Raw genomic sequence first — 23,445 nt, 5'->3', positions numbered from 1 at the left:
AATCAGGATGGGTGTGTCAGAGACAGTGCGACTGGCACAGGACAGAGCAGAGTTTAGGGCTGTTGTACATAGGGTCGCTATGAGTCGCAAGATAATTAAGGGCACATAACAACAACAATTACAACAACAATGTGGACATGTAAATTGTAAATCCATTTATAATTTGTTTTTATTTATATACAATGTGTTAAGAATCTGGATTAATTTTTTTGCACACAGAAATCAGGTTTTCGAGCACCAGCTGGTAGGAGTACTGTTGATGTATATAATTAAATTCTTTGAGGGGTAAAAAACTCCAAAAGCACTTCAACAGAACCATCTTAAAGAATTACAACAGATAATGAACATTAATTTCATTAAAAATCTTTTAAAATCTCAAAAAATTGAAAATACAACACATAACAAAGCATCCTGAGAAATAAAAAAGTAGACATAAGTACAATATGAAATAACTTTAAAAAGCTAGTGGAGAAAAGGTGATGTCCACAAACATAATTAGAAAACTACTTTTCCATAGCTTTTAGCAAATTTTATTGGTTTAATACATAAAAAAGAATTTGAATAAAGAACACAAATAGAATACTCACTGTTCTACATTGCTCTATTTTTCCTGATAGAATCTTTAATCCTTCCAATACTATCAACCCAGCAATCACTGCATTAGTGGTAGCGATAGCAGGAATGATGTTACCTGCCATTGCTAAGGGGGAGGAAAAGGAACATGTTTAACTCTTAAAAAACCCCATTTTGAAACCTTTTAAGAGATTCTTTTCCCCTCTGTTAATTCAAATGCAAATTTTACTTGCCCTACCTGAAATTCATAAAGTACTAAAAGTAGGTAAACATTGTACTAACTTTGATAATTAGAAATGATAATGTAAAAAATTCTCACTTTGGGGATTTATTTTACTGTGGCTTTTTGCCATCAGGCTTCTATTTAAACAAAAACTGCACTTTTCTCTATTTTTTTTTCTGTTGAAGTCTTTTTCTTCTTTTATTTAAACAAAACCTTTAAAAAAAATCAACTTTGTCATTTTGATGATACAAATTAAAAGAAGAAACAACTTACATTTTATATCAAATCGGCTTTTCATGTTCATACTGAAAATATGCATCCTGAGGTTTGCAGCAGAGGTGACAAAATCCATTGCGGGTGGGTCATCCTGCCAAATAATTTAAACTTAGCAAGTCTCACAGATTTACTACTTTGACAAAGTATTACTTTACAAATACTCTTAAACTATACATGCTTATAACATTATATACAGTCAACTAGAAATAGAGGCCTTAAGAGGACAGGGGCTCAGCACTGAGAGCTTATCAAATGCACTGAACAAAGATTCTCTATATCCAGGGTATCACTCAGAAATAAGCTGCTTGACTCATACACAGTCAAAGCAAGCAGAGTAAACTGGTTTTAGGAAGTGATTTCATTAAAGCCTCAGAAAAGCTTGGACAACTGTAGTTAAAAGGAATATGTTGTGCACCATCAAATCAGTTCCAACCCATAGATGCTGTATAGCAATTTAAAACTGTCCCCTAGGCGTCTCTACAACAGACTCTCCACAGGAGCAGCCTGTTAGCTTTTGACTCTCAAGGACAGACTTTCATTTAGCAGCTTTCCACTTTACCACTGCATCATCAGCAGAGGATATTTAGCTAGTAATTACATATATGCCTTCTCAAAATCTTGCCTTTCTGTTCCCTTTCTCCAAGTTCAAGGCACCCTGTGAGATGGTGATTAAAGCCCTTGGCAACTGAAGGTCAGTGACTAAAATCTAACAAGCTTCTCCAAAGAAAAAAGATGAGACAACTTCTGAAGTAAAGATTTATTGCCTTTATATGCACTATGGTGTTGATTAGACATTGTAATTCATGAAATACATTAATCAGTTATAATTAACTATATAAAACAAAATGTCTATGAATGATTAAATGAAGATAAAACCCTAGGATTTATAACTTGCATTCAAACAAAAAAACCAACAAACCCCAAAACAACCAACAACAACAAAAAACCCCACCCCAATCTGTATATGCAGGGAGTTCTGCTGGCCTCCTGTTAAGAAGCTATACTGTCAGTGCAAAAGCAGGCAGTGTGAGAAGAAAAAGCTCTACAGGATAGGAGCTCTTATTATTTTTTTTCAGTGGCTGGCAACTTCAAGTTATATCCTCCTGAGCCAAAATTCCTTAACACGTTGCCGTACACTTTTAAACTGACAACCATGCTTGGAAACACATTTTGCCATCATTTGTGGCAATGTGTTAACGTCTTAAATAGCAAAAATTATAGCTACATCTCTTAAGGCAATGGTGAGGATTAAGCACTCCCAAACAGAACTTCCTTAGGGAGCTAACAGAATCCATTACTCATCCACTGCTACTAAAGCAGTAGAACTCACAGTGATCCTATTGGAGAACTGTCTCAGAGAGTTCACAGAGGTAACAGTTCCTTGGTCTGAGAATTCTTCACTTAGCCCTTCACTAACCACCAATGACAACAGAAACAAATTTTGAAAATTTTTTAAAAAGCAATTATTCTTGGCTTGTAGGCTATACTAGAAGCCTTCCTAGGAAGTAAAGATTTTGGGGGGAGAAGGAGGGTGTAGAAGAGTAGTTCTTCTTTGTAGCACAAATAAACCCCAAAAAATGTTTTACTAAATATCTAAATTTACTAACTTTAATTTTAGATGTCTGATTCAATCAAGTTCCAAAATTTGCCTACACAAAACCCCTTACATTTCTGAAAAGGGCCATAATTTTTTCCTTATAAAACCAATGACAAATCTGAACTTACACAGAAACTATAAACATCATCTGAGAACTCAAGCATAGGAAATACTGATAATTCAAATTAAGTGAAAATAATTCATACAGATCTTAGTAAATGCCTTATAAAAGCATTATTTGGGGAGCTTTGGTGGCCGAGTGGCAAGGAGCTGCAACTACAATCCCAGAGGCGCATGGTTCGAATCCACCAGATGCTCTGCCGGGGAAGGAGGGACAATCTCCTCCTGTACCAGTCAGATCTGATTTGACGGTACACTCACACACACACAAAATAATAAAATTTAAAAAAAAATTTTTTTTTAAAAAGCATTATTAAATAATTATTTACCTTCAATAAGTAGAGCTATATTTTTATTGAGAGTTGTTTGTATACTTTTTTAAAAAGGTAATTTTAACACTTTCAAGGTAAAACAAGGCCAAGGAGTTAGTCTTCAAAAGGATTTTTAATTACTTTCTAAGTCTTACAAACAAATCTATGCACCACACTGAAGAAATTTAAGTCTGCTTTTGTAAGTTTAGCAAAATATTTACTTCATTACATTTGTATTTCCCAAAAGTCAGCACAATTTAACCTTGTATACATACACTATGGAGCTCTGGTAGCCTCAAGGGTAAAAGTTGCAGTCAACCCAAAGGCAGGTTGTTTGAACTCATCAGCTGCTCCAAGTAAAAAAGATGGGAAAGAGACTCCTGTGTGATACAGTGCCTCTGAAAATCCACTAGAGGGTCAGCTATATAGATATATATATATATACTAGAATCTACTATGCTACATACAGTTCAAACCATTAGAGATGAAAAACCAAAATAAACACGTCATATATCAATAACTTGCCACATATCCAAACGAACCTTGTCCCATATGAGCTCAGCTCCATCCCCTTTTTCTGCTAAGTGAATTCTCAGAGTTTCAATGCTTTTGGAAAACAGACTTGCATAGCTCTTAACATCTAGAACCTGCTGGTCTTTCAGACCTAAATGGGGTTCATTTTGTTGATCTGATGAATTGATTTCTTCACCTAAGGAAACATTAGGAATTTCACTATTAAGCATCACTACTTTACTGTGCTGAATTCAATGTCTAACTCCCCCTCCCAAAAAAACACAAAGAAAGCAAAATAAATCCCATGAAATAATAACTATCACTACATAAAAATATCTGCAAGAAAATTACTATGTTTTCTGTCAGGTGGAAAAGGTAAAAGAGCATCAAAGTCCAGCAAACTGAACCTAACAGAAGCATTAACTGTCCCCTCAGCATCTCTGGAGAGTTTGATTCATTCTCATATAAATCTGATATAAAATAGTAATCCAAAACAAAGTAAACCTCATTAAAACAGTGCTATAACTGTCCTCTTAGCCTTTGAGGGATTGCTTCAACAATTTAATTGCATGTGGATACACACTCCCTATATTTACTATCTGTAGCTGGATGCATCCACAGATGTTTAAGTGGCAGATACACCCCTTACAGTGTCAGTTAAACATCCTATATTGTGCAGAACCGCTCCAAACTGACATCCTACATTTCCTGGGACTCTACTCTCCACAGTAGAGGTCATGTACAAATTAACACAGATATATTGAGATGAAATGGGAAGTACTCATCACTATACTTTTTTGCATTTAAAATTATAATCTTAAAATAGTATTAAAGGGATAATCACCCAAGAATTAAGATTTACACTCACAGACATTCATCACAGCATTTTATTTCAGAAAAAAAAAGGCAACTGTTAATAAGGGATAAGTTAAAGAACACTTAAAAAACATGTAATAGTATGATATGCAAAGTACACACACAAATGCTTATTTGTACAGCCATTCCCTAAAATGTTTCCATTTCTCTGATAAGACTTAATTTTTATTCTCCTTATTTTTCTGAAATGTTTGAATTTCTTACTATGAATATATACCATTTTTCATATATTCAGGACTACTTAAAGGAATTTCCAGCTTTATTTTCTCAGAGAATAACATGTACCCTTTTCTTTACCTTGACTTTGTACTTCAGCCCAGTCCAATGGAACTGGAGGTTTTCTTTTTCTCCATAGTTTGTCCATAGTCAACAGATACCTGATATCATCTTTAAAAAGCTTTTGAAAAAAAAAAGGAAAATCCCATGAAGGCCACATGCCAATAAAACATAGTATTTCAGTGCTGTTTTATCATTAGTATTATATGCAAAATATGTATTATTTAAAGACAAATACTATTTCTGTAAGATTTTTTTTAATTTAAAAATTAACTTTTTTTTTTGCTTGCATCTCACACACATTTATTCATGCCAAGCACATGCAGCAGCCTGCACTACACCAGGTCAGCCACACACAGTCATGGCAGGTTCCTGCTGACAATGCTTGTTGAATTTACAGCCAGGCTGACATCTCATTTGACAGCAATGGACAGAGGTGACTGTAAACAGGCACAGGACTTGAGGCTTTTAAAGCTTTGCGTCTTATATCACCACTCCTAATTTTGTAAATTATTAAACCCATCAAGTTAGGAAAAGTTAACTATTTTGAATTTCTACAGATTTCTGTAGAACCTTTAAGAACACAGGGTTCTGGGATGCCAGGTAAGGAACCCTGAACCTTTTGCCCTCCATAAACCCTGCTTTTGCCCGTCATGAACTCCTAACTCTTCCAAGATCAGTTTGAACCATAGTCACACAGATGCAGAAAACACTAACCTCAAAAGATACAGCACAATTTGAAGAATGCAATATGCATTCAAATTATACAAGTAAAAACTGTTGAAGTGATCTATGTTCTTGCCATAAATATTTTCACTGAAAACAAAAATATAAAATACAATCAGTAATCAAAATGTTCCCTAAGTTATTAAAGTAGGCTGGGTCTACTTATTAAAGAGTTCCATCACAATTTAAGCCAGACATTCTGAATCTGCAAGTACTTGTTGAAAATTTGCTTCCCTATTAGACAACGAGTACACTCTACAGAGCAGGGACCTCATCTTCTGTCTTGTTTACTACTGTACTTTTTATATGTTGTCGCATTGACTTACAGCAACCCTATGAGCAACAGCTCTGAACATTGCTCAATCCTGAGCCAAGGTTACAATCTCTTATATACCTGAATCTACTGCCACAGCCAATGTCAATCTATCTCATCTAGGGTCTTCCTATTCTGTACTGACCTTTCATCCTTTCAAGTATATTTTCAGGGATTGGTCCCTCCTGACAACATACCCAAACTATGTGTATGACGGACTTTAAAAATTCTTGCCTCAGGGAGCTCTGGTGGCCTAGTGGCAAGAAGCTGCACGGCAATCCCAGAGGTAAGCAATTCAAATTCACCAGATGCTCTGCTGGAGAAGGAGGGAAAATCTCCTCCTGTACCAGTCATATCCGACTTGGCAGTACATACACAAAAAATAGTAAAATTTAAAAAAGAAAAAATAAAAAAATTTTAAAAATAAAAATAAAAAAACTCTTGCCTCAAAGGAACAAAATGGTTTCACCTTCTCCCTGTTTGTTCTCTTGGAAGTTAATGGTATGTTCAATATTCTTTTCCAGCACAACTCACAGGCATCAATTCTTCTGTTACCATTATTCATTACTCAGCACTCAGATGCACAGCAAACAAGTGAGAAAACCATCGTTATTCTTTAGCACTCCGGAGAGGTCCTTGACAGATTTTTCTCAATGCAACGCATCTTTTGATATCCTGACTTCTGGATCCAAGCAAGGCGAAATTGTCAATAACCTCAATCTTTCTCCATCTAGACTGATGCTGCCTATCTGACCAGTAGTTGGATCTTTGTTTTCTTGATGTTGAGAGAAAATTCATATTTAAGGTTGCAGTCCTTGACCTTCTGTGGTAAGGCCTTCAGTATGGGAACCCAATACTAAATATTTGTAATAAACTGAATGCTATTTCAGGATATGGGGGAGGCATGGCTCAAGCAAGAGTTCACCCTGAGGGAAGGCAATCCTAAATGGTTTACAGGATTCTTGCATTGTATCTGCTGACCCCTCCCTCCTCAGTCTGTAGGAAGGTTTTCAAAAGAAAGAGCTTGGCTTCATTTGCATTGAATTTTCTTTGTGATTTACTTCCTGATGATATTAAATAAAGATACAGGGAAGTTGAAATGGGGGTATTCGGTGGAGAACTTCTGGCCCAGTTTTTCATGATCTCTGCTCTATCTCATTCCTTGCTGTCTCATTATTTATAATTATAAAAATACTTTACCCCCGGGCTGCAACACTTCAGGTCCTTCTCAATTTTGGCAAACAAGATTGTTCATCGGCCTAACAGGTTTTTGATGAGTTTTCCTCCAATCTTGATGCCAGTCTTCTTCATAAAGTACAGCCTCCTGAATGATCTTTCAGCATACAGATTGAAGAAGTATATAGAAAGCATACATCCTTGATATATGCCTTTCTTGATTCTGAACCAGGCATTGTTCCCTTGCTCTGTTTGGACAACAGCTTCTTGGTCCAGGTATACGTATTACATCAGCACAATCAAGGGTTCTGGGATTCTCATGTAAAAATTCTCAATGTGAGCCATAATTTGTTGTGATCCACAGAAATGTATCTACATAGTTAATGAAACACAAATAGTCATCTTTCGGGTACTCTCTGCTTTCAGCCAAGATCCATCTGATATCCCTAGTGCTACAGGCTCTTGTAAACCCAGCTTTTACTCCCTGGCATGTTGGAAGTGCTAAAAATGACCACCTTAACAATGGGCTTCAGTTGCACTTTAAGATCCTAACATTCATGTCATGCAGGTGCTAAGACCAGTCTGAAAACAATGTTTGTAACATTGTAACAATTTTTTAAACTTTTTTTCCATGTTGCCATTTGACTTGGAAATACAAAGGAAGAGGATCAGTTGTAAGCAGACACTAGTGATTGGGACATGGAATGTGAGAACCATGAATGTAGGAAAATTAGATATTGTTAAGGAACAAATGGAACACATAAATACTAACCACGGACTGCTAGAAAAACAAACAGATTCATCCTGGAAAGGGTTAAAGTGGGTGGCTCCTTGGAGGCAAGGATTCTGATGCTCTGTCTAACATACCTTTGACATGCTGTAAAGAGAGACTGGTCCTTGGAGAAGGACATCATGCTCAGGAGGGTGGAGGGACAGCACAGGAGGGGAAGGCCCTCTATGAGGTGGATTGATTCAGTGACAGGGATAACCGGGATGGGAGAGTAAGAGACAGTGCGATTGGCATAGGACAGAGCAGAGTTTAGGGCTGTTGTACACAGGGTCACTATGAGTCCCAAGCGACTCTACGGCACATAACATTTTTTTTAATTAAATTAAAGTTACGCTACCAAGCCAAAGGAGGGTAATTTTAATCTGTGGCCCTCAGGCCAGGTTCAAACTGTTTTCCTGTGGGAGAGCTGGAATTTGAACCACACACAGAATAGCCGAGTCCCAGACAAAAGACATCAGCCAAGCCACTGGGGAACTCACCCACTAGGAGCAAGTAGGGCGCCAAAGGAACAACCACCCACCCCCAGCCTCCACTAGGCGCCGGAGAAGCAACTGCCTGCCTGCCTGCCTGCCTGCCTGCCTGCCGCCGCCTAACCCCAAGAAGCAACCACACCCAGCTGCTGTGTGACCCCAGAGGAGCAACGGCCTGCCAGCGTGATCCCACCACGTGGCCTGCCGCTACATAAACCATCCTGCCCAAGCCCTGCTGCCTGCCTCCCTGTGGTAGTGTACCAGCCCCATGCTTCCCCCACCCACCTCGGGCCCATGCTCCCATTCCCCCCCACCCCGCCACAGCCCTGCTACCCCACAAGAGAGTCCTTCAGCCCACACAGAGACCACCCAACACAAGCCGTGGACAGTAGGATTTCGAATCAGAACTTTTGTTGCAGCAGTTTCTTTTGGAGCTACAGTAACACAAAGCCACGGTGCGGACCCAGCCATCGCCTGGAGCCACCAGCCGACCTGTGGGACTAATCTGGCAAGAGAAAGGCCAGTAGTATCCTGACTGGGTTTTCTGGGGCACTGCCGATTACCTGGGAGAGCACCCAAGGGCGTGTCCATTATGCCTAAGAATGTCATTCCCTTAAAGGATTAAGTCTCATTTATGTAAGAAACAAAGAATGTGTTTTATTTTTCAGAATAACTTTACATATGTGGAGGCTCTCTCCCTCAGTAGAAAGGTGGGCAGAGAAAGAGCCCCTAGTCTGCCCATGCAATTGGTTTTAAGGCCTACCCGGGTGCTTCTGTCAGGACAGAGAGATTAGGACGATGGTTAGTGGGCAGGGGAATCAATCATGTGGGTCGGCTTTTGGTTGGTAGGCTACTTTGCCTGCTTTTTTGGGATCACGTATGCACTTTGTCCTTGCTTTGAGTCACATAGGGCAAGTTAATTTTAAACTTTGCTAGGACAGATGAGACTCTACCTGCTGCATCTGTGTCTGCTCTTCCCTTCCTAAGTTAAGAATTTTTATGGCCCACTACTGCCTGTGGGATTAATGGGTTCTTTTCAAGGTTGGGTTTGAGTCAGGCTCCAGCTGGGCACCAGACACAAAAAATGGGATTTATCCTGTCCCCTCAGTGGCCACTGGTGGGAAATTTGGCTGAGCTCTTTGGGCCACACCCACTGCTCAGGAACGAGCCAGCCAGTGGTAATCTGTCTGAACTTTTGTGGACTCTGCAGACCAACCAGAGGCTAGTGGGTCAGTGGGAATTTGACTTTGACTTTTCAGGTCCTGTTGGACGCAGAACCCTGCTTGGGGAGAGGCTGCTGTGTGAAGGCACATCTTGTAAAAGCCCTGGGCAGGGGCCACTGAGTGAAAACCACTGGGTGGGAAACAGACAGCAGGAACTTGAGCAAGGACCAAAATCATGAGCACACCCAGACAGCTGAGGTCCGAGTGAGGTCCCCCTAGTGTCTGACCTGACCTTGTGATCACCCCACCCTATGCCTGCCTCACCCCATTTGGCTCCACACAGATGCCTACACATCTGGTCAATCAACTTGTCTTCAATCTGGAGCACCTTGACCTGTCTTACCAACAAGAGGTTGCTGTCACAGGCTCTGAACTGACATTTCCCTTAAGTCAGAAGTTCAGAGAAACACACAAGTGGGGTACCTGCAAAACTGATCTCTAGAGCATTGTCTTCAGATCAAGAACATATAAATGTCTCAAAGAAAGCAAGCTATCCCACACAATACACAAGAGAAAAGTAAGATGTCACCCCCAAAGGGTGACACAGTACCAGTAGATTTCCTGAAGCCAGAAAGTCTGATCTAACTTTCTGACACAGAATTTAAACAAGAATGATTACATATATTCAATGGCTAAAAGACAAACTTGACGAATTACAGGATACTACAAGAAAAAAGCAGGAGGAGCTCAAAAAGCAATGCAGAACAATGCAGAGAAAACAAACAAGGCATTAGCGGCACTGGATAAATAAGAAACCACTATCCAAAATATAAGGTCCAACGTGTCAGAAGCTTTCAACATGATGGAGGGAACACATGAGCAGAGTTGAAGAGATGGAACACAGAACCAGTAAAATTGAAGACGTAATTGTCACCAGTGATCTGCAAGAGCAAAAGGCAGACTCAAAAAAGAAGGAAAAAGAAGAAAACCTAAGAATGATGTGGGATGCCATCAAGCACAATAACATGCGCATCACTGGAATCCCAGGAAAGGACGAAGCAAGTAAAAGCACTGAAAAAGTTGTGGAAGAGTTACGAGAGTAAAACTTCCCAGACATAATGAAGAATGAGAGAATATATATTCAGGAAGCTCAGCGAACACCATATAGATTCGACCCCAAAAGAAAAACATCAAGGCATATCATAGTTAAATTTGCCAGAACCAAAGATAAGGAGAGAATACTGAAAGCAGCAAAGGAGAAACAAAGAGTAACCTATAAGGGAGAACAGATAAGATTAAGTACCGAATTCTCAGCAAAAACCTTCAAGCAAGAAGAGTGGAAGGACATATAGCAAACACTCAAAGAACACAACTGTCAAACAAGAATACTATAACCAGCAAAATTATCCATCAGATATGAAAGAGAGATCAAGATATTCCCAGAAAAGCAGAACCTAAGAGTTTGTAAAAACAAGACGAGCATTGCAGGAAAGACTCAGAGATGTCCTTTATACAGAAATACCACAGAAAGCTGCATGGTCCAAAGTAACTAGGAACAACGCCAAAAAGAACTCAAAACAATTATAGCAATAAAACCTAGACTCTCAATAGTCACACTAAATGTGAATGGTTTAAATGCACCACTGAAGACAAAAAGAGCAGACTGGATTAAAAAGAAAAAATCCATCAATATGTTATCTACAAGAGACACACATGAAAAATGAAGATAAAGAAAGACTAAAAATAAAAGGATGGAGAGAAAATATACCAAGCAAATGGTAATCAGAAAAAAGCAGTAGTAGCTATATTAATCTCTGATAAAATAAATGTCAATGCAAAAACCATCACAAAGGACAAAAAAATATATAAAATATATAAATACAAAATGCTAAAAGGGTCAATAGAACAAGAGGACATAATAATAATAAATATCTATACACCAATTTAAAGACCTGCAGAATATATAAAACTAAGATTAGCAAAACTGAAAAGGAAATAAACAATACTACTATAGTACTTGGAGACTTCAATACACCCCTCTCAAGAAAAGACAGAACTACCAGAGAAAAACTCAGCAGAGATAGGGAAGAATTAAACCACGCAATAAACCAACTTGACCTCATATATATTTATAAGCTAATGCACCCAAAAAAAAACATAGTCTACCTTCTCCTTGAATGTGCATGGAACGTTGACCAGAATAGATCACATTCTAGGTCACAAGGTAAGCGTCAATAAATTAAAAAACAGAAATAATACAAAGCATCTTTTTTACAACATAATGCTACAAAATTAGAAATTAATAGTAAGAAGATAAAGGAGAAAACCCCATACATTTGGTAGGTGAACAACACCTTCTTTGAAAATGACTGGGTATTAGCAGAAATAAAAAAATGAAATTAAAAAGTTTCTTGAAACAAATGACAGTGAAAACACCACTTACCAAAACCTCTGGGAAACAGCCAAAGCAAGTAATCAGAGGACAATTTACAGCAATAAGCAAACACATCAAAAGGCATGAAAAACTGACCACTGACTCTCTAACCCAACATCTCCAGCAAACTGAAAAAGAACAGCAAGAAAATCAGACACCCTCTAAAAAAACCCTGAAATTATAAACATTAGAGCACAAATAAATGAAATAGAAAACCAAAAAACAATTGAAACTATCATCAAAACTAGGAGTTGGTTCTCTGAAAAGGTCAATAAAATCGACAAACCACTAGCAAAACTCACAAAAGAAGAGGAGGAGACACAAATGATGTGAATAAGAGAGGAATCAGGCAACATCACAACAGAACCAACTAAAATAAAAAAGCTAACAGAGTATTATGAAAAACTATACTCAAACAAATATGAAAATCTAGAGGAAATGGACAAATACGCAGACACTGACAACCTACCTAAATTGACACAAACCAAAATTGAACATCTGAACAGACCCATTAGAGAAGAAGAAATTGAAAATACAACATCATCCAACCAAAAAAAGCCAGCTGTAAGACCGGATGGTTTTACAAGTCAATTTTATCAAACTGTCACCAATTCTACATAAACTATTTCAGAAAACAGAAAAAGATGGAATTCTCCCACTCATTCTATGAAGCAAACGTACCGTTGATACCAAAGCCAGGAAAGGATAGAAAACTATAGGCCAATATATCTTATAAACATAGATGCAAAAATCCTGAATAAAATCCTGGCCAAGAGAATCTAACCATGCATCAAAGAAATAATTCACCATGACCAAGTGGGATTCACAACAGGTATGAAGGATGGCTCAACATAAGGAAAACAGTGAATGTAATTCATCACATTAACAACGCAAAGAACAAGAACCATATGATCCTATAAAGTGATGCAGAAAAGGCGTTTGATAAAATCCAACACTCTTTTGCTCAATAAAATAGAATTAGAGAGGAATTTCTTTAACATAGTAAAAAGTATTTATGCAAAACTGAGAGTCAACATTGTTCTCAATGGAGAGAGGTTACGGGCATTCCCTTTAAGAAAAGAAACTAGGCAAGCATGCCCACTATCACCTCTCTTGTTCAATATTGTACTGGAAGTCTTAGCAATAGTAATGAGACAATAGAAGGAAATAAAAGGTATCCAAACTGGCAAAGAGGAGGTAAAATTATCTCTCTATGCAGATGATATGATAGTATACTTAGAAAACCCTAAAGACTCAGCAAGAAAACTACTGGACACAGTGGGCCAATTAAGCAAAGTAGCAAGATACAAAAATCAGTTGGATTTCTCTACAGTGACAAAGAGAATACAGAGACAGAGCTAAGAAAAACGTATTGCCAAAACCATTCACAATAGCTAAACACAAGATTAAGTATCTGGGAGTAAACTTAACCAGAAGCACAAAGGATCTATTCAAAGAAAATTACAAAATGCAATCCCAATACAAATACCAATCCCTTTCTTCAACAAGATGGAAAAGGCAATCTCCAGTTTCATTTGGAATGGAAAGAAGCCCTGAGTAAGCAAAGCACTCCTTAAAAATAGAAGAAAGGTAGGAGGTCTATCACTCCCTGATTTCAAATCCTATTACACTGCCGTGGTGGTTAAGACAGCATGGTACTGGGGAGCTCTGGTGGCCTAGTGGCAAGAAGCTGCACTGCAATCCCAGGGGTACATGGTTCAAATCCACCAGATGCTCTGCCGGAGAAGAAGGGGCAATCTCCTCCTGTACCAGACAGAACCAATTTGACGGTGCACATACAAAATAAATAAATAAATAAAATAATAAAAAAAGACAGCATGGTACTGGTACAATGAGAGATACATAAATCAATGGAATAGAATTGGGAACCTGGAGATCAGCCCATCTATCTATGGTTCAACTGATTTTTGACAAGGAGATGAAATCAGTTAAGTGGGGAAACCAGGCCTTTTAAACAAATGGTGTTGGCAAAATTGGAAAAATAGATCCACACACCTAACTTTATATACAAAAGCCAACTCAAGGTGGATCATGGACCTAGGACTAAAACCAAGGACTAGAGAAAAGCTTGGAAGAATGTTAGAAGTTCTAATCCACAACATAAACAGTCTTCCAAGTATCCTGAAAAACCTACAACCAGGATAAAATAAAATAGATGAATGGGACCTTCTAAGAATCAAATCCCTGTGCACATCCAAAAACTTCTCCAACAGGGTAAAAAAGGAAAGCCACAGACTGGGAAAAAGTATTTGGTAATGATATATCAGATAAGGGACTTATATCCAGAATTTTAAAATACTTGAGCACCACAACAAGATCAAGGTAAATAATCCAATAAATAAATGGACACAAGAGATGAACAGACACTTCACCAAAGAAGACATTCAGTTGACTAACAAGCACATGAAGAAATGTTCAAAATGCCTAGCTCTAAGAGAGATACATATCAAAACAACTATGAGATATCATCTCACCCCAGTCAAAACAGCAAAATTTAACAGAACAGCAAACAACAATGCTGTCGAGGTTGTGGATAAACTGGAACCCTTATTCACTGTTGATGGGAGTGTAAAATGGTGCAACCCCTGTGGAAAGCGGTATGGCGCTTTCTCCAAAAGTTCCAAATTCGACCCAGCAATTCCACTACTGGGACTATACCCCGAAGAGACCATAACTGACATCCAAGCAGATATATGCACACTGATGCTTACTGTGGCTTTGTTCACAATAGCAAGGAGTTGGAAACAACCTAAATGCCTATCACCAAATGAATGGACAGAGAAGCTGTGGTATATTCACACAATGGAATACTACACTGCATTGAAAAACAAGGAACTCATGCAGTATTATTCAAAATTGGTGACCCTGGAGAATATTATGCTGATTGAAGGATTCTCAGTCACAAAAGGACAAATATTGCATGCTGCCACTATTGTAAAATAGGACTGACCTCTGGGTTGGGGGGAGACTGAGAAAGATGCATTCAATAATGTATACTGTATTGAAACAGATGAGGGAGGAAACTGTTTAAAAGGGGTATGTGATTAGGTATTTTTGTCATGACAGGAGTCCAGAGCCAAGGCTCATGGGGGTGGAGGAGATTGTAAAACAATGAAAGAATTTTTCTTTTACTTTTCAAAGAGGGTAGTATACCAAGGGGGAGAGGTGGGCAGGGATAAAAGTGCAACAATGAATGAATGAAAATCCAAAAACTGTAAATGAATTTTCAATGAAATTAATAACTAAAAAAATTGTTTTTCCTGTCAAACATTCTTTTAGGTGCGTTGCACTGGTCTGTGCATCACTGTACAGTGGTAACTCCTGGTTGCTTTGATGCTGAACACTGTGACACTGATATAATATGTGGTAATGGTTAGCATATTGTAACAATTTTTTTTAAAGTTTTTAAATTGATATTTCAAAGTGTAGCACATTTTCAAGCATAATGAAAACAGAAAGTATTTTACAAGGGAAGACTGTAGTAAGAAAGTTTTAAAAGGTTTAAATAACAAAAATAACACACTACCCATAAATCTAAAAAAAAAAGTTAAATGTGTCTGCCTATGAAACTGTTACCACTAAGAAAAGAGATGACCTGCAAGCTGGAAGAGGCCATTTATTTAGGATTGCAGGGCCCCTATTTATGTCTGAAAAGAGAGATCTAAGAGTCAGGTCACAGAAAATATATTGTGGGAAGAATAAAGTATTAGAGGGAGAAAATGCACCACCAAGCCAAAGAACAGGCCTTAACTGAGCAATTTCTTTCCAATGAAAGAAATGAAAAAGATTATGCAGCAAAAAATATGCTCGTGAGGTCAATATGTTCAACGAAGTAAAACCAGTTAATACGTGCATCTGCTTAGTCTGAGGTTGTCAAGAGTTGACTAGACAATTTGAAGAGAGCTATGAAAAGCTTCAAGTACTTACTATGATAAGCTTGCTAGAGTTCAGGTAGAGTAAATAAAGACAAAGACCTTAGCATCATCTCATTGAGCACAACTGTTGTTGATGTTTACCAGAGTTGGAACCAATCCTTAGCTGACTCTCCAGTGGGTTTTCAGAGACAGTTAATTGGAGTAGAGTGACCATTCTACTGTGGTGCAGCTGGTGGCCTCAAACCACGTGCCTTCAGCATTGCTCTGCAACTTCTTGCCACTAGGCCACCAGAACAATAACTAGGAGAACTAAACTAAAAACAACACTGTGGATTCCACTAAAAATATTTACCAGGCAAGTCATACGTACTGATGAAGAGGAATTCTACCAAGGGAACAAAGATTAAGGACTTGGGACCAATTTACAAGTCAATAAATGTGCCAGGAAAAAAGATTAGAACAGGAAAGGCAAGCATAAAGATAGGCAGCAGCAGGAATCAGAGATTAATTATGAGGAAAACAAAATTTAGACTAAAAGAAGGTAAAGTAGGTAAGTGAGAAAAGAGGTTACCTGTCAGAAAGCTGACACACCAATAGGTCATAACATGTAAAAACCGGCTTATCTTGATGTTATCAATTTATTATGTTAGCAATGAGAATAAATTCATCAAGAGTAAACTACACTCAATTCCATGCACTATTTTAAAACAGAAGTAAAATACATTCATATTTACAAAGAGAAGTACAGCTAACCTTGGTAAAAAGTTTGACTGGGTCGTAGCCAGTTGATTTAGCCCATTCTTTAGTAGAAATACGTTTAATGTCACCGTCTTCATTAGATGCTCTGGCTCCAGCTTCCATTGGTTCCCCTGTAAAAGAAATATTTTCTTTTTAACAACAATTCATGTGGAACCCATCTTTTGGGGAGGTAAGTCATTCATTAGAAGTCACCTGCATGTAACACATTCTAAGCCAGAGGAGAAAGGAAATGAACATGTTCTTCTATTTTCTCCTGATTCTCTGAAGGTTAGATGCATGATGAAAGCAATGACCTATACTTAGGTCTAGAACAGCCCCCACCCCTGATATCCACCTTAAGCAAATAAATTTTTCTGTAACCGGATTTCTTCACTAGTAAATTTTTATAAAATCAGTACATGCTAACTAACAATGTAGAATTATTTGGCTTTTAAAGTGATAATCAGATGAAGCCAAGTGGAGAAAATATTATGGACATCATGGGGACAGTATTATCAACTATGCTCAAAGACATTTTCAATGGCTGTTTGTTTTAGGAAGTCGATCTGACAAATGTAACTTTCAATGTGCTTCTTGTAGACTGAAACATTCAACTTTTAAGTGAGCAATCAAATATATTAATGGTTTGCACCAGTCACAGACTCATATCTAAATGTAGCAGCAACTTTTTCATTTAATCCCTCTTGTTGTTGTTATGTGCCTGTCGAGTCGCTTGTGACTCATAGCGGCCCTATGTACAACAGACCTAAACTTCACTCTGTCCTGTGCCAATCGTACCACCCCAAAACACCCATCCCAATGGCCCCAGTCACTGAATCAATCCACCTCATAGAGGGCCTTCCACTCCTGGCTGTCCATCTTAGGATACTAAAATTAAACTGGTAAAAAAAAAGGGGGGGGATCAACAATCACAAATGAAACAATGTATCTAAAATATTTACTCACAGGCAGCTTCAGGGTCAGCTCTGTCAGGAGATACTTCTTGATCAGCATCTTCTTCTCCAAACAACTGACTATAATTTAAGAATAGTAAATATTATATGAGATTTCGCATTAGAACCAAGTGTTCTGGGATTCCCATTCTTCTCAGAGTCAGCCACAGTTTGTTATGATTCACACAGTCAAACACCTTTGCATAGTCAATGAAACACAGACGTACAATCGTCTGGTATTCTCTGCTTTCAGCTAAGATTCATCTAAGATTAGCTACACTATCCCTTTACCCTTCTAAACCCAGCCTGGACTTCTGCAGTTTTTGCTGATGGGCTGCTCCAGTCGTTTTTGGATAATCTTCAGTAGAATCTTGCTTGCATGTGACATCAATGAGACTGGTCTATAATTTCCACACTCTTGGGCTACCCTTCTTGGGGATGGGAACAAATATAGATCTCTTACAGTCTTTTGGCCAAGTGGTTGTTCTGCAGATTTCTTGGCACAACTTGGTGAACACATCCAGGGCAGCATCTGTTAGCTGAAGTATGTCAACTGATATACCATCTATTCCTGGAGCCTTATTTTTTGCCATTTCCTTCAAAGCAGCCTGAACTTCTTTCATCACCATAGGCTCTTGCTCATATGTTGTTTCATGAAATTCTTCTGCGTTTTGATACAGTGATTCAGTATATTCTTTCAATCTTCTTTTAATACTTCCTGGATCATTTAACATTCTGCCGGACACATCCTTGATTACAGCAACTCGAGGATTGAATTTGTTCAGTTCCTTGAGCTTAAGAAATGCTGAGCGAGTTCGGCCCTTTTGATTTTCTGACTCCAACTCCCTGCACATTTCATTGTAATATTTTGCTTTGTCATCCCGTGCTGCCCTTTGAAATCTTCTATTCAACTCTTCAGTATTTTGAACTCTTCCTTGTGCTTTGGCCTCTCTGTGCTCCAGTGCAATTTTCAGAGTCTCTTCTAACATCCATTTTGGTCTTCTCTTCCTCTTCTGTCTTTGCAACGACCGTTTGCATTCTTCCTGGATGATACCCCTGATATCCTCGACAACTCATCTGGTCTTCGCTCATTAGTGTTCAAGGCCTCAAACCTGTTCCTGAGATGGTTCTGAAATTCAGGTGGGATAGACTCAAAGTCCTATTTTGGCTGCCTTGGATTTAATTTTCTTCAACTTCAGCTTGAACTGGGAAGGGCATAAGCCAGGGATGCATCCTATCTCCATGCCTTTTCAACCTGCATGCAGAACAGATTACCCGGGAGACTGGGCTCTATGAGGAGAAATGTGGGGTCAAGATTGGTGAACGACCTATCAACAATCTGCGTTATGCAGATGACACAACCCTGCTTGCTGAAACTGAGGAGAACCTGAAGCACCTGCTGCAGAGGGTCAAGGACTGCAGCCTCCAATATGGATTGAGGCTCAATGTTAAGAAGACAAAGATTCTCACCAATGGACAAACTGGCTGCATCAGGATGGATGGTGAAGAGACTGAGATTGTACACAGCTTTAGTTCGCTTGGCTCCACAGTAACACTGTTGGCACCAGTAGCCAGGAAATTAAAAGGCGCATTGCCATGGGAAAGTCTGTTAGGGACTCTCTAAAGTACTGAAAAGCAATGGTGTCTCTCTGGAGACTAAGGTGTGTCTAATACAGGCCATAGTCTTCGCAATCACTTGTTATGCACCAGAGAGTTGGACAGTGACCAAGGAGGACAGATGGAGAATTGATGCCTTTGAGCTGTGGTGCTGGAGAAGAGTACTGAGAATACCATGGACTTCTAGGAAAACAGATTCATCCTGGAAAGGGTTAAATCGGGTGGCTCCTTGGAGGCAAGGATTCTGAGGCTCTGTCTAACATACTTTGGACATGTTGTGAGGAGAGACCAGTCCTGGGAGAAGGACATCATGCTTGGGAGGGTGGAGGGACAGCTCAGGAGGGGAAGGCCCTCTATGAGGTGGATTAATTCAGTGACTGGGATAATCGGGATGGGAGTGTCAGAGACAGTGCGACTGGCACAGGACAGAGCAGAGTTTAGGGCTGTTGTACACAGGGTAACTATGAGTCACAAGCGACTTGACGGCACATAACAACAACAACAACAAATATAATTAAGAACAAAACAATGTGGTTTCTGAACAAAAACCAATGTGGTTTCTTTTCCTTACTTTTCTCACATTTAATTTCAAATAAGGCATCAAAGGCTTATAGGAATGAAGATGCTAAATTACACTTTGTAATCACAAAAAGGTTATAGCAATCCTTTTGAGTAGCTTGCATCCTCATTCCCCACTAAATACAAACAACTTAAACTCCAGTAGTCTACTGTGTTCTTCACCTCACTCACACTTTTACAGTTGGTTCCTACTCAGTGACCTTCCACTGGGTTTCTGAAGATGTAATGGTATGCAAGGAGGTTGCTCATCTTTCTCCTGAGGAGCCACCTGTGGATTTCAATCACCAGAGATGCTAAACTTTTACCTTAGCAGTGAAACCGGTATGTACTACCAGAGTGCTGTCAACTCCTGTATTAATATGTTTGATCAACAAGCAATTGAAATGCCTTTCATTTCAACTTGGATAACTTTCACATAAGAACAGTATTTATAAAACACAACTGCAGTTGGCTGTTCAACAAACATTATTAAATACTATGCCCCAAGCACTGTTCTAGGTTGAAAAAGCTCAGAATTGAAAAAGGGATTCATGTGAGAGAGAGAGAGAGAGAGAGTGTGTGTGTGTGTGTGTGTGTGTGTGTAAGGCAGACAACCAGGTATCGTTTGTTGTCTTCACAGGGTCACTCTGAATGAGAACTGGCAAGACCCCATAAGAAAAATGTCTATTTTAGTATTAAACAGAGTCTTTACAAACAACATATTAAACTGAGACCATCGTTGGGTAAAAAAGGTCTAGAAAATATGAAAGTTATTAGACTGGATCCATTTGTACATGTAAAGAAAACAAACCAACAACCTCTCATTCAATCTCAGAAGTTCCTCATACACTTTAATCATGAACAAATGAAAATGTCCAGTTGTTTGTCAGAGTGACTGTACCAATTTATGTTGCCAAAAACAGTCTGTAAAAAGTTATTCTCCAGACTTGTCCTGTGCCAATTTCTAAGGAGAGGCTTTCAAACTTTTACTATTAAAACTAATGTTTGGCTCAGTAAGTGAAAAGCAGATGGGAGCCAGGTTTCTCACTGTGGAGTAGGAGTTAGAAGATTATCCAATAAAACCAACCAGCAATGTTTGGACAAAGTGCTAATTCGAGGAGTGATGTAGAAAATACGCAAGATGAGTCTGTAACATCTTGTAGTACCAGGAAGAAAGTGCTCAAACAAAAATATCAAAAACAGGGAGCTAACTAAAGCTGGTCAAAGCTCTATTTTGGTATCAAAATAGAGTAGTATTGAATTATAACCAAAATATAAAACAAATATCCACAAGTTCATTCTTATATAAGTGAATAAATGAATGAAGGAGGAAAAGGGGCAAATCTCCCACACAGAAGCTCTCAAAGTAAATTTCTATAAATATGTCCCATTTCTTAAGCACAGTGATTTCCTTCCCAAACACGCAGTATGGAAAGGATTAAGGAATGGTTACTTTTACAATGGAGAAATCTAACAAACACCATTTTAGCCAGAGTTTCTAGTACAAAAACAAAAGCCACAGTCCTATGAACAAGCATATATCCCTGATATGACATGAAAATGGCCCTTCTGGGGTCTTTCTCTCAAAAACTTAGAACTCTAGCCTTGTTGTTGTTGTTATGTGCTGTCGAGTCGTTTGCGACTCATAGCGACCCTATGTACAACAGGCCTAAACCCTGCTCTATCCTGTGCCAATCGCATTGCCTCTGACACACCCATCCAGATTACCCCAGTCACTGAATCAATCCACATCATAAAGGGTCTTCCCCTCCTGCGCTGTCCCTCTACCCTACCAAGCATGATGTCCCTCTCCAAAGACCTGTCTCTCCTTACAACATGTCCAAAGTATGTCAGACGAAGCCCCAGAATCCTTGCCTCCAAGGTGTAGCCTGGTTTAACCCTCTCTAGGATGAATCTGTCTGTTTTCTTGGCAGTCCATGGTACATTCAATACTTTTCTCCAGCACCACAGCTCAAAGGCATCAATTCTCCTTCTATCCTCCCTAGTCACTGTCCAACTCTCTGATGCATAACAAGTGGTTGCAAAAACCATGGCCTGTATCAGGCGCACCTTAGTCTCCAGAGAGACACCGTTGCTCTTGAGTATTTTAGGGAGGTCCCTAACAGCAGACTTTCCCATCGCGATACGTTTTTTTATTTCCTGGCTGCTGGTGCCAAGAGTGTTGACTGTGGAGCCGAGCAAACTGAAGCTGTGAACAATCTCAATCTCTTCGCCATCCATCCTGATTCTACTGATTGGTCCAGTGGTGAGAATCTTTGTCTTCTTGACATTGAGCCTCATTCTATACTGAACACAGAGGCGACTCCGGCAATAGCTTCTGACATGCCTACAGGTACGAAGCCCCAAGGCGGAGCCTAAACCAGTTGGGAGGAACCAAGGGGAGACTGAGGGACAAATCACCAGCAGAACCGAGAGCCTGGAAGCCACGCGGCCAGATGCTGAGGCCAGGCAACACAGAGGCGACTCTAGCCTTACCATACAAAAATAGTCAGAATAAATGACGACAACTGATCAAGTAGTAAGCATCTGCTTCAAGTGATCCTGAGTGAAGCATCATTAAATATCTCCTAAGTGGAGTAACCAGAATAGACTTGTCTTTAGGCTTTTTAATTTTAGTAAACCAGAAGAAACCTCTAATGGCCCACTCAGCCTCCTGCAGGAGATATGAATAAAGTCTGAACTTTCCTAATGTTAGATCATCCTTAGATTCATGAAATAAAAGTAAGTTGACTATGCTGTACTTTCTGTTGCTATGATTCTAGATTTGTATGATATTTTTTTGTGCAAGATTTTCTATTTATGATTATAAATAAGACTGGTTTTCCTTTCTATGCCTTTTGGTGTCAAAGACATGCTAACCTCGTAATATTACATCTCCTTGAGTTTACAGAAGATTGCAAATTTAGTGGGAAGCATCCATAAAGCTGTTTGATGCACTGCATTTACCACTGTATTTTTGGTCCCTTATGTAGAAGAATTATACTACTACACAACCTCTACTGTAAGGTTGGCAGCCCTGAGAACTCCTTTCTTCATGTAGCATGTTATGGAAGTCTACCTGCTCAAGGAAGGAGGAACAGGTGTTCCCTATTTCCACATGCAATATAGTTAGTATTTAGAAAAGTCAAAATTACTGATTTATTTTTTCTAAGTTTATTTCTCAAGTTTTCTATTTCTTCCAAAGTCACTTTAGTGTATTTTTTTAACTGAAAATGGTTATTGTATTAAGCTGGTCATCTTATGCCATTCTCCTCCTGTATCCATTTATAAAGTTATGTTCCCATCTGAAAACTGACAGTTGTTCAATTGTGGTATTTTTCACCATCTGTTAATATTTTTTTAAAAAAGAAACCTGTGTGTGTGTATGTCTCGACATTTAACTACATTCTGACTGTTCTATTTCCAACACTCTGGTTCTTCTATCCCTTCATCTTTTAGAATAAATGTTGACCTCTGAAGATTTGATAAGACAGTATTTAGCAAAGGACTATACTTATGGAAGGGTACTCTAGTAGCCTAGTTTGTAGGGAGCTGTGTACTAATCCTCTCTGGTGGTTCGAATCCACCAGCAAATCCACATGGCAGAAGATAAGCAATCTCTTAAACAATATATAGCCTTGGAATCCAATAGACTGTCGGGGATGAATAGGTTCTGATTTGATAGCAATGAGTTTCTTCTTTTATTCTTTGTGCCACTTGGCTATTTCCTAATAGGTGATGCCAGGGACAGTATGTTGAGTGGTAATAACTGGGCACCAATCAGTTTTTCTGTTCTCAGTGTGGATGAGGTCATGGCTTGAGTAGGTTTATAAGTAGGCTTACGTC

General features: G+C 38.9%; 1 protein-coding gene across 1 annotated transcript in view; it reads right to left on the bottom strand.

Annotated features, from left to right (window-relative positions):
- The window catches only part of UBA2 (ubiquitin-like modifier activating enzyme 2), an 88,145-nt gene that overhangs the window by 33,636 nt on the left and 31,064 nt on the right, over positions 1-23,445 (bottom strand). Inside the window, exons 7-12 of the mRNA XM_006887848.1 lie at positions 17,438-17,505; positions 16,487-16,602; positions 4,787-4,886; positions 3,643-3,809; positions 1,070-1,163; positions 588-700 (exon numbers count right to left, since the gene is read on the bottom strand). Coding sequence (XP_006887910.1) covers positions 588-700; positions 1,070-1,163; positions 3,643-3,809; positions 4,787-4,886; positions 16,487-16,602; positions 17,438-17,505 — 658 coding nt within the window. The remainder of the gene's footprint in view (positions 1-587; positions 701-1,069; positions 1,164-3,642; positions 3,810-4,786; positions 4,887-16,486; positions 16,603-17,437; positions 17,506-23,445) is intronic.

The sequence above is a fragment of the Elephantulus edwardii genome, unplaced genomic scaffold, assembly GCF_000299155.1.
Source record: "Elephantulus edwardii isolate Elephantulus edwardi_28Jun2011 unplaced genomic scaffold, EleEdw1.0 scaffold00062, whole genome shotgun sequence".
NCBI lineage: Eukaryota > Metazoa > Chordata > Mammalia > Macroscelidea > Macroscelididae > Elephantulus > Elephantulus edwardii.
This window is presented reverse-complemented; position numbering and strand designations above follow the sequence as displayed.